We start from the raw sequence: 12,494 nt of genomic DNA on the forward strand, positions 1-12,494 counted from the left end.
CAGTGCATGCTAGAAACTCAGCAGGGTGCCCAGATTTTTTTGTTTTCTGTTATTTGTAAAGTGTAAATGATGGAAATACAATCTAACTTTTTGTGACATATTATACGAATGTCTAATCTGTCATTTGATGCCTTTTTGGAGATTTTTCCATCTTTCTTGGCTTCTTTATGCACATTAACCCTCTGAGCGCGAGACACTCGCCACGAGTAAAAATGTACCTCTGATTCCTAGTTTAATAACTTTTGAACCATACAAGCGATTTACTCACTTCGGTTTTGTTTAAATCGTGACGATTCCAGTTTACGGGGTCTTTTCCCTGTCTTTTAGCCTTACGGGGATTTTTATCCAGCCTGGAACTTAGCCTTTTGGGCTTTAAATCCATACTGTTATATCCAAGATTGATCCACTTTATATCCTAATTCATCGCGTTTTGGTCATTTCTGCCGTGGTCGCTCATCCGTCTCTCTCTCGTCTGTCCTGTCTATTTTTCAGGAAGACATGCCCTATATGGGAGATAAAGGCACCCCTTTGTATGGAAGGCAGAGGGGACAAAAATGCCTATATACCTATGGAAGGCCAAATGGTGCACTATTTAGACACATATTTGCTTGTATAACATTGCTGTGGGTGTAATATCAATAAATATGCATTATTATGTTATTATTGGCATAAGTAAATGTCATGACAGCAAAACGTCTTGACTTTTTTGGAAAAAAAATGCATGTATTTGTCACACTGTATAAGTTTAATGATTATTCTTCACAGTGTGACTCCAAGACAATGAGAAGTGTTTTAGAATGGAAAAGGCTTAGGTTTTACTTATATGTCTGTGATCAATACATATCTGGAAGATTCATTTATTTATTTATTTATTTATTTATCTTAAGGCCCTACAACATTTTTAACATGCAAGTGACCTCACTGCACCCAATATTCCAATAAACCAGTTTGTCCTAAAAAAAATGATGTCATACTTGACGTAGACAACAGGGTTGATGTTTATAAGCTTTTTATAAAATAAATCCAGACGGAAATTAAACTGTAAAAATGGCCCAGAGCCCCAGGGTTAATACAAATTTTTAACTGGGGTGCCAAACTTTTGATCCCCCACCACACACCACCACAACACACACACACACACACACACCCACAACACACAACCACACACACACCCAACACACACCACACACACACACACACACACACACACACACACACACACACACACACACACACACACACACACACACACACACCACCACACCACACACCACACACACCCACACACACACACAACACACACACACACACACAACACACACACAACACACAACACACTTTTTACTTATTTATCTGTCAATATACTAGTACTGTGATTGAAGTATATAAAAGATGTCATTCATATAAATTCATGCATCACTTAATTTCATCATCACATACAGGCATGGCCTCCAGGAAAGGACAGTTTGTTTAATCTATCTAATATTATGTTATTCATACTATACAATGATTTACTGCTTGTCTTTTTTGAGTAATAAAGAAGACAAAGAGCTTAAAAAAAATTATCGCATATTAAATCGCAATCGTAATATTGGTCCCAATCCCAATTAGCCTATTTTCCAAAATCATTCAGCCCTACTCTTGCCATCACTCTTCTTACGGTCCTTATTTCAATAAACTTATTTAGTAACAGATAGGATACAAAGGCTCTAGATATAGAAGATATAGATATGTGGAGAAAAATACAGGAAAAGACAAACAGGGATGTGGAGAAACAGGCAAAGAGATGTAGAGAGATATGGCCTCGGCCATTCAATGAAAGAGACTTAAAAGGATAAGGCAGGTAGGCAAGAAGGTAGACAGGCCAACAGACTAGCTTTCAAAGAAATGATTGACGCAAAAACATTAACACGCAGAGTAAGGCAGAGAGCAAGTTCAGTTAACAGACATACAGGTAGGACAAGGATGAAGAATGACAAGACCAGAAAGGAAAAAGACAAGTCAGTGACAAAAAGAAAGGTACTGTATTAAAAAAAAGCAAGCCATCTGAGGGCTTTTCCACTTAGCGCTTTCAGTCAGCCAACCTCAATCTCTGAAGAAATGCTAGGCTGCATTAGATTTGCCTGCAGGCTAAAAGCACACTGGACATACACTGCAGCCTGCTAATCAGGTCACATGTTCAACTGGGTTTAGGTGCTCAAAGATGCTTGGACTAAGTATACACAGTACTTGGAGAATAGCTCAACAGGAAGCACTTTTTAGATAAATAATGCGTACAGTGCTTGTAAAATGACACACACACACACACACACACACACACACACACACACACACATACACACAGCGTGGCAATAAGTGTGGAAGTTGTGTGCGTAAAGTTAGCGAGCAATGAACCGTATGTCATACTTGCAGACCTTTAGTTCAAAATGAAGACCAACCATCTGAGAAAATTGAATCTTCCCAAGACCCTTACTTTAAAAATGCCAGTGCTGACGTAATCAGCACAACACCTAGGTAGCATTTTGAAAATACTGACATGTGCTTTTTCGCAGCATCAGCTTTATCCCTGTTGTAAAAAATTTTTTAATTATTTTGTATTATCATTCCTTGTACTCATCTGTTCATCCATCTTCTAATAAAAAGCCCCACTTGTTTTAGTCACAAAGGCATCCATTTATCCCCTTTCTCTTGGTGCACATGCACTGTCGGACTGACACTTAACAGCCCACCTCAAATTAGGAATATATTAGGAAGACCTCTTTTGTGTGGCACCTTTTTGCATAAAGCATGTACTTTACTTCATCTACCACTGCCCTATGTAACTGAAGAGAATGTTGAGTAAACACCTTAATTATGGAAAGATCACAAATTTCAGTAGTAAGTAATTGAAAGTCTATTTTAAGACGACAGCAGGTGATCGTGACTATAGAGCACTTAGTTTTAGTGTAACTATGTTTATTCTCAAACTCATTTTCAGCAAAGACAGCAGTTCTGAATTAAAGGTTTATTTTAATCTATGAACATACCATTTATTAATGGAAGCTCAGCCTCAACACAGAAAGAGTTACTAAAAAACATTTGGCCAATCATCACTAGATATAATGAAGGTTCAACAGTTTGTATCCAAAACAATATCTCCATTGTTAAGCAGCTTAGGCCTGTGCAGTGATCCTGCTGTGGATTAAGGCAGCAGGAGTTTGGAAAACAAAGCATGTAAAAAGGACATCATATTTTAGAGTATACTCTACAGTCCATGAGAATACATTACCAGTTATCTAACTCATTTACATTTTAGGTGTTTAGCTGGCACACTCATACACAGTGATTTCCTGCATGATGAAAGGTTAAGAGCACATTGGTGAATCATCGTAACTGTAAGTAGCCTAATAAAACATGCCAAAAAGGGTGTCAAGATTTTTTACAACACAAACATCAGATACAGAGCATGCCCATGTAACACAACCTGTATTTCACCTACTGTACCTTATTTGGTCTGGACTTTTCAGGTCCGGACCAAACTGAACCATGGTTCAGTTTGTTTGCAGTATGAAAAAACTTTTTTGAAGGTTCGGACTTTTGGACAATTTACAGGAAGTTAGGCAACTATGTACCACAGAAAAAGAAGAAGAAACCCAGAAAAAAAAACACGCTAGAACAAACAAAAAGGAGTCGTGGAAGTACTTGGGGAGAGGGGATTAGATATTTAATTTCAATTTGGTCAGACAAAAACATTAAAAATCAATTAGAAAACACTCACAAAAATGCTAACATTTACTGCGCATGCAGTTGGTGGTGATGTTGTTGCTGCTGGTAGTAATACCATAAAAACGCAATCGGGATTTTCTCATTCATATGGAAAAGACTAACCGCCAAATTGAAAACACGCCAACGTCAGACGCACGCCCGTCTACTCACCAATCAAAAGAAGACGCAAAACGTATGTGGTGACGAGACGTTGTAGCTATGTCATGGGAAGTTCTTTAGTGTGCTAGCAAAATCACTATGTGAAACCAAAAAGAACGGGATCAAATGTATACAATGTGATTAAACACGAACACTGGTTCGGACCTTGGTCCGGACTTTTAGGTGTGAAAAAACACCCTTAACCCTTAACAATTTCTGTCTTCCTGGGTGCAATAGAGAGCTGTTCTATGCTATCTCCGCTCAATTAATACAATATCTCACAATGGCCATATTTCTTTATAAAGGGGTCAAAACACCAAATGAGTCATTGGCCTACTTCTAGTGGGTCACTGCCTGATATAAGCAGCATTAAATGTAATGAGCTGCGCTCTAATGTATTAAACCTTTAAAAAAAGACTGTATCAAAGTCAGGCCTTGGAGAATGAGCTCAATCTTAGCACTAAAATTCTGACCACAACATGTTAAACTATATTGTAAACAAAAATGTATAAGTCCTACCACTGATAAATCAATGAAGTTGTGATTACCTAGCTTAGGGTTTTAAACCCCTTAGTCACCAGAAGACCCAATTTGCAATCCTGAGTTATAAAAAGTTATTTGTGTTTTCTTCACAAGATCACACTGTATTGGAGCATGTGCTGTTAAATTAGTAGCACTATAGTACTCTTTTATACCAAAGGGCTACAACAGTGGTCAGGCAAAAGCACATGATGTCTTTCATTATACAGGCCTGTGTTGTTCCGATCGGAAATGAATGACCCCTGGGGGAGTGCGTACAAGCCTGGTTGGATAATTTACTGTTATGGATGTCAGGTGTGACTAGGGTTGGGCATTGTTTGCATTTTAATGATTGTGATTCCAATTCCTCATTTTGATTCCAGTTTATATTGATTCTCGATTCCCATTCTTTGAGGGGTGGAGTTGAAATGGGTCACATACTTATACAAATAAGAGGAACGTTTTATTTTTGATTCAATGGTGGTGTGCAGTTTTACAGGGCTTTTTTCCCAATGTAAAATAATCACTTACTGCGCTCCATGGCTGCAACACAACAAGCGCCTGGCTGCTTACGCAAACCAAAACCTGTGCATATTAAATTGGGAAGCAATGACCGGATATGAAACCAAAATCCTCCAAACGATTCCAATAAAGACACAATTCTACTGGATTCCAAGTAGGAATCCAAGAAGGAATCGGTTCTTGATGCCCCACCATAGGTGTGACCCACAGCATAAGACAAAGCTTCTCCCTGAAACACAACAATGTCTCCTCCCTGTCTTTTATTGCCACCTTGGATGAGGTGTGGAAAAATGCTTAACAACCGATCACTAATCAAAATGTACTAGGAAGAATTGCTTCATAGCAGTCCACAGGATGGAATTTGAACGGGTTGAAATCAAGTCATAACATCTGTTTGCTTTCAACGCATTCACAGATACACACTGACAACATGTGTACGCACATACACAACGCACCCTCAGCTGAGGTCACAGATGTTTGATAGCAGCCAAACCCCACTTGTGTGAGCATAAAAAACAGAAACTGTAATCCCTTTTACCCTAAGCCAGTTTGTACCAATCGCCAATAATGCTGGGCAGTACACCGGTTATTACCATATAATGGCATTGATTTCCCATATGATATGAATTTTTCATTGAGAACGGGAGCCCTGTTAACTGCGTACCCTTCTCACTCATGGTAGTAACTTTATAACACAATTGATAACCCACAACTAACTCTTTAACAGGATAAAACACCATAGCACACAACAATTTGTGACATGAATTATTACCAGCACTCATAATATAACATTTACAAATGTACACCGCCGCCGGCATGTTGGGTAACATTATAGCTGCTAGCTAGCCAGGTAGCATAACAGTCTTTTAAGCTGGGAGAGGCTTCGGTCGCTACAGCACATTCAATAACAGAGATGAAAGTTAGAGGATGAAGAAAGACCGGTGATGCACACCAGAACGACATATGCTCAAGAGAGGAGCCGTCTGCTTTTCCGAAGTTATTTGTTTCTAAAAAATCAACCATAAATTTAGCCACCGTTGTTGCCTGACCCCGTCGCTCTAAAATTCCTTGGTTATCTTATACCTCGCTGAAATACGTCTGCCAACCTACTAACATTATTCAAACACCAAAGGAAGCTGACAGCGGAGCTACATTCAGTCGCACACTTTTCTACAACAACCTAACTTAAGTGCTTATACGACTATTTTGTTTTGAAAGGAAAGCATTGTTATAGTTGTTTGTATGTGTATTAATTTGATTTAAGTTTACTACTTTGCAGTTTGCACAATAAAAATAGTTTAGATTCTGTAACTGTTAATGTATTCTCCTTCATATAACGTTATTGTATAATGTTGTGGAGCCAAGCAAACTCTTTAGTAACCAAAGCATTTAGTAAACATGATGACATTAAAATGTTTTTTGGGATATTCTATGAATATTTAGGGATATTCTATGAATATTTAGGAATATTCTATTTCTGACAGAATAACCTATTATAAACCTATATGAAAGGCCCCGTCAAGCAAAATAAAAATACAGCGAAATTGCCAGAATCTTAATAAAATACCGTGATACAAATCTTTGGTCATACCGCCCAGCACTAATGTCCAAGGTTGGCCAATATTGCTTTCAGCCGAGATTAATATTTCATTATGGGGCATAATTCATATGATTACACTATAATTGCAACAGAGTAAAACTAGAAATACATTTTAAACCAAAAAAAATACTACCTAAGTCACAGGAAACAAGTCTAATTAATTCTATTGTTTTAACCTATCAATGTCACACCCCCCAGATGCTTTAGCATCTGCCAATGATACTGGCAGGAGGAAAACTGTGCAAGTCACAATCACACTTTAGATTTCCACACACATAAAAGCACTGAAATTCTGTCATTATCTTTAAAAATGTTGCGTGCACATCAATGAATTTTAGAAGATACACCTGGCTACAATACATTCACAGATCATCCCAGCTGATCATCACAATGGATAGACTCATTGAGAAAACAGAAACCCCATTCACAAGGTAACAGCCCCCTGCTTCACAGCACACTGATGTGATCTAGGCCACTGTGCTCTCAGCAGCACAGAGGAGAGCTATGGGCTATGGAGCAGCTTACATCTTCTGCCAGACTGACAAACACTAGGGAGTGATACGAACGAGGCAAGGCATTGCTACTGCTGAAAGTAGCGTACTGTGTGGGACTTTAATAGTTTGAGCTACAAAGCAAATGTTTTACAGTTCATGAACTCTTAAATTCAACTGTATATACTGTTGCTGAGAAAAGACATACACATTTTCTAATGATTTTGTATTTAATTTAATTCCATCTTGACTTTCAATCTAACTAAAGAGTAAAGAGCATAAAGCTTTTATGAAGTTCTGCAGAGTCCAGGCAAAGTTTTCACTTGAGAGTTTGCACTGCAAAAAATTTATATTTTCACAGTTTCTAAAACAAGTTGACTGGAAAGTTGTATTTAATAAAATGAGACCTTTTAAGGCTTTGACACTTTATTGTTCAAATCAAAAAGTGTAAATTACTATTTTATATCCTGAAAACAAGACAGATAATGAGAATAGAGAAGGCCTAGCTTAGATGAGTGGCAGATGAGGGCTCTTCCCAAACTATTTGTTCAATGGGATTTTCTTGTTGTAAGTATGTGTATGCAAATATGGCAGGCCTCACACACTTGGAGAATCTGTCACTCAAGAGTGAGAAGTAGATTCTGACTGTACATCAGTGACAAGGCTTTAAGCCTCACCTTCATTCTCTCTCTTTAACTCCCCAAACCCCACACAAACACACTCTTTTTCATTCTGTCACATTTCACTTACACAAACATGTTCAACGCAAAGGGTGATAATCATAACAACAAGACATCAACTTACGCTCAAAGTCAGAATCATCATCTTCGTCATCATCTCCGTTGGACTCTGTTTGCATCGGCTCCCCATCAAACATCACTCCTTTCCCCGTCTTGCCACCGGCCCCGGACCCATCCTGGCTTCTAGTGTCCCGCAAACGGGTGAAGTATTGTACTGCAAAATCCACCAGGTCTGACGGCCTTTGTCGCAGCACCTCCACAGTGTAGCCCTGCAGCAGTTCTGTCAACCCCACCGGTATCTCAATACTCATGGCTGTGTGTGGCTCAGTGGCAGCGTTTGCTATCTATCTATCTACAAAAGGAGAGAACATTCATCAGATTTTTCTTTGGTACACAGTCATACTTGTGTTTGAGTACTGGGTTGTGATGTGGTTAAGGATTGCTTAATTGTTGCTTTGAACAGCTGACTTTGACTTTTACTATGTCAGTACACTATGTGCCCTGTGAATGGTAATGGGGCTAATGACAGCTTTGCGCGACAACTGGAATGTACTTTCGACAGCCTGGGTAGCTGCAAAGAATAATGTCAAGTTTGACAGCGGAACAGATGCTAAACTACCATTTATTAAGGTAAAGTTAGTGCAATGAGTCTGGACGTACATGAAGTGTTGCTTTGACATTGTCTGAGCGGCCAGTCCACTTTATCTAGGGTTGAGACAAGGAACACAGTTCCCACAGCTGCACAGAACAGATATGAGCCTAACATTTGCAACATGGGGAACAGATAACCAGTGACATTCGCTGGGTTTCAGTAACATTATTACTTGGCATCGTCAGAAACTGAACCGTCAACTTGGGTGGGTGGCCCCTGCTGGAACTACACGTAGCTAGCAAAGCAGCTAATGAGCTAATACTCTTGACAACTGCTTTACTTCTCTGTTCGAGCCACATATAGACTAAACTAGATTTGCCTATCCAACTTAGCTAACAAGTGATGGCTACAGTAAACGTAGAGGAGCTGTTATCCAAGCACAGTCTCACTTTCAACCCACCAAGCATTAATGTTCGCTATCTTGCTAGCTAGTGTGCCACCTTCAAGGAAGCCTTTAACGTTACTGCTAGCTTTCGCTATAACGTAGTATGGTGCATTGGCTGCAGGAGCTAATGCCACGGATAAGTGGCTGGCTGGATAAACGTTGTCATGCAAGCACAGCAAGTTGTACAAGACCGGTAAGCCGTTTGGTAAGCTAGCTAACTTACTTACGTGAGATTCTGTCTCCCCGGCTAAACTAGCCAGTCCCCTCCTTCTCGGTCTTCCTTGTTCGCTCTTATTTCGTGTCTTCTTTTTAGCCAGTCTATTTGCAAGTGTAGCGACCGAATCCCTCCACAGAAGACACTTGTCCAACGTCAAAGCCAACAATTTAACGTCGGAGTCGCCTAGCTAACGTTTAGAGGTCTATTTTAGCTTGCCGGCCAGCTACAGCGATGCTGGCTAAGTTGAAAAGAAAAAACACTCGACTTCACCGCTGCAGCCTCTTACGACGTCCACGCACTTGGTGAGGGAGGGTGGGACTTGCCGTGGCAGCAGGGAGAGCTGGCTAGCTGGCTAACTGAGTTGCTAAATACTTGTTAGCCACTGCCTGTTTTCATTTGGCAACTGCCTAGCGACTCCACTCTCCTCAAGGCTAGTGTGAGCTGCTGCAGGTGACAAATCCTAAACTCAGTGTTTACAGCGTTGCGCCACACCGCCGTTAAATGTAACCCAAACTACAGAAGTACCTTTTTTAAAACGTTATTTCATCAGTGTAGCGGTTAATTACAACAGGAGAAGCCTGCAAAAATTATATGAACCCGTTTCCTCCCTCCTGTCCAGGCACTTCACAGCGCTAAACCACGCACGAATAACCGCTGCTTCTAGCAAGCGTGAGGAGGCGTGGTTACTAACTGAGCAGAAAGCGTTTGACATTGATTGACAAATAGAACGGCCAATCACAATATAAGTTTAGAATACCCCTGCCAATTGGAGATAGTTATGTAGGTAGAGGTGGGATCAGTGGCAGAATCATATTTGTACACTCCGACTACGACCACACCCACAGAAGTGGCAATGACAATTTGGTAGCTAGCGCTCCAGAAATATTAGATCATAAATCAGATTTAAGGGTTAGGGTTAGCCAACATCCTTGGATCTGTAAAGCCTGTGAGAAGATGTGTTTTGCTGCTTTAATGTAAAATGTGTTCAAAGTACTTGCATTAGGGTTACAAACACTGTCATCCTTGGAAATATCTGTGATGTGATATGGAAAAGAAAAACAGTCCTATATATAACTGACATCTAAAAGGAAAATGCTCAACTTTGTTGCACTTTAACCTGAGTAACCCATCATTTCAACATAAGTAGTGTGTTATCAAGTGTGGTTTGACTTAATAACAGACATAACAAATATCAACCAGACACCTTGGTACAGCTGCAAGTCTACAACACATGCCTTTCTTGAAAAGCCTAAATCCTCTCTAGTAGTAGCCTAAGTGTAAAAAGACTCAAATTCTCACAGATGTCCTTCTGTCCCAGATCCCTTCCTTGCCGTCATCCCACACTCATTCCCCGCTCTAACCCACCACCAGTCTATCATTCTTTCCTTCCAGACTTTCAAGGCTCTTTGTACAGTAAGTCTGTTCAGATAGGACAGCACACTTATCCTGTTATCCTGTGAATGCATATATCAAATCTTCATATAACCATCTAAATTGTATTTCATCTAAGTAAATCTATTGGTCCTGTTTCTTTCTATTTTTGTACACAGCTTCAATGCTCAGGCATTCTTGCTTCCCCGTCCATCTTCCTGTTCAAATCCAGGTCTAGAGTCAGTGTTGCCCTACAGAAATGAGCCAGTCAAAAGGTGGTGGAGGAAAGGAATGGGTGGGAATGTATGTGTTTTTGTTCTGTTTTAAAAAGCAAAAAAAATGTCAAACCTGCTACCCTTTGTTATTACCAATACAGCCTGTAATAATTTATAAGGTTTGAGCAATATACATACTTAGAAAAAAAAGAAAAAGAAATGAGCCAGTCAAAAGGGAGCAGTGTCACTGAGGTTTGATCTACAGGTGTCTCTTATGAGAGGTTTGCTAAGCACCACCACAGTGTAGCATCTCCTCTCATCCATTTCCATTCCAGCTGACAAAGAGGTAAAGCCGTTGCCATGGCCACAGCGAGCCCAGATTTAATTCACAGAACCGGTTTCTGATTGGCTTAGATCTTTGTTTTCAACATGCACAGAAGAAAAAAAGATTAAACTCAACATAACCCACATAATCAGTAGCCATTTCTTAGTCCCACAGGGTGGATGGATGGAAGTTGATTACACTGCTAAAACATGCTTGTGAACCTTACTGTTTTTCCTCAATCACCACTATATGTGCTGTATGTGAATTGGCTCACAAGACTCATAACCGGGAGTACATTTTTCTGTGGAAGTGTTTCCCACTAGACCCACAGGAACATGAACAAGTGGCAGTACAGCCTACATACTCAAAGTGACAAATAAATATTCATACGTACAGCCGGGACTCTGGTCTGGACTTTCCTAGAAGTGCCATCCCTTGGGAGTTGCTGCTAATGTGGTTCAAGTTAATTCCAAGGAGAGCTACTAGCCTACATTCTCAGAGAGAGGGGGGGGGGGGGGGGGGGCAGAAAATGGGGCAGAGAAGAGTGGAGGGAGACAGTGAAAAAATTAGCTTGTACTGAATGTGTATGTGTGTATGTACTGTGTGTGTTTTAATATCCATCCTCTCCAAACATCTCTGACTTGGAATGCTGATGTACAGCCAGTTTTCTCCGTAGATGTTATCAGGTGTTGTCATGAGGATGAACGGGGGTTTGTGAACCTTGCTGCATTTCAACTTTTGTTACAATGTTTGTTAACAATGTACAGAGACATACAAAAGCAGCAATGCCTGAAGAAACAATCTTCAGTGGCACTACTGTCTAATTCCTGGAGATTATTACTGAAGGTTTTGAAAAACAAATGCACTGTTCAGACTAAGTAACATGATCAGTGGTGTAGAAAAACTATGCAAAAGATTAAAAAAAAACAAAAAACAGTAGAGTATGTGTTTGATTTTTGTAATGAAAATGGTTTATGATAAATATAGTAAGATTTGTACAAGTGTGTAATGTCTGGGCAAATACATGTCCCTAGATTAAGTCCAAATACCAATTAAAATATAAAAGAAAAATCTCGGTATCTTAAATCTTTAGCTAAATCTTGGTTCATTCATGCCTGCATGCAAGTGCTCTGATCTGGAAAAACAGCTCTACAATACTACATTCATACAACCAAGGCTGGCTTCAATGAATTTTGTGATGCAATACCACCGCCTACTGGCTTATGTTTGCTTTTTAATATCCCCAACAACCAAGTCGAATGCAGGAACTATTTGAACCATCTGGGTAATGTTACCCTTGTTCTTAAGTTTTACACACTAAACACCACAGTAACCCGGTGGACAGGCACACTGGTCTATGTGACGTTCAACATCACCCTGCTGGACACATTGCAGAATGAAAATGAACTTTTCTTTCTTTCTTTTACCTGCAGTGGGAGGTGAACCATTGACTAGCTATTGGTCCAAAAAGTATGCCAGTAACAATAGTATTTTTCTAACTTTAGAAATGATAACTTAAGATATGGCTATTTGCTTGGAATTAGGGTGAAAACA

At 39.8% G+C, this 12,494-nt stretch overlaps 1 protein-coding gene across 5 annotated transcripts in view; it reads right to left on the bottom strand.

The window, feature by feature from the left end:
• The window catches only part of prkar2aa (protein kinase, cAMP-dependent, regulatory, type II, alpha A), a 49,577-nt gene extending 39,889 nt beyond the window's left edge, over positions 1-9,688 (bottom strand). Inside the window, exons 1-2 of one of the 5 annotated variants that reach the window (XM_032520972.1) lie at positions 9,040-9,688; positions 7,840-8,119 (exon numbers count right to left, since the gene is read on the bottom strand). In XM_032520972.1, the coding sequence (XP_032376863.1) occupies positions 7,840-8,086 (247 nt within the window). In that variant the 5' untranslated portion in view covers positions 8,087-8,119; positions 9,040-9,688. Of the gene's footprint in view, positions 1-7,839; positions 8,128-9,035 lie in introns of all 5 variants that reach the window. The other 4 variants (XM_032520973.1, XM_032520971.1, XM_032520969.1 and 1 more) reach the window with 4 other exon arrangements.
• Positions 9,689-12,494: the final 2,806 nt, after the last annotated feature.

Source organism: Etheostoma spectabile, chromosome 7 (genome assembly GCF_008692095.1).
Source record: "Etheostoma spectabile isolate EspeVRDwgs_2016 chromosome 7, UIUC_Espe_1.0, whole genome shotgun sequence".
Classification (NCBI taxonomy): domain Eukaryota; kingdom Metazoa; phylum Chordata; class Actinopteri; order Perciformes; family Percidae; genus Etheostoma; species Etheostoma spectabile.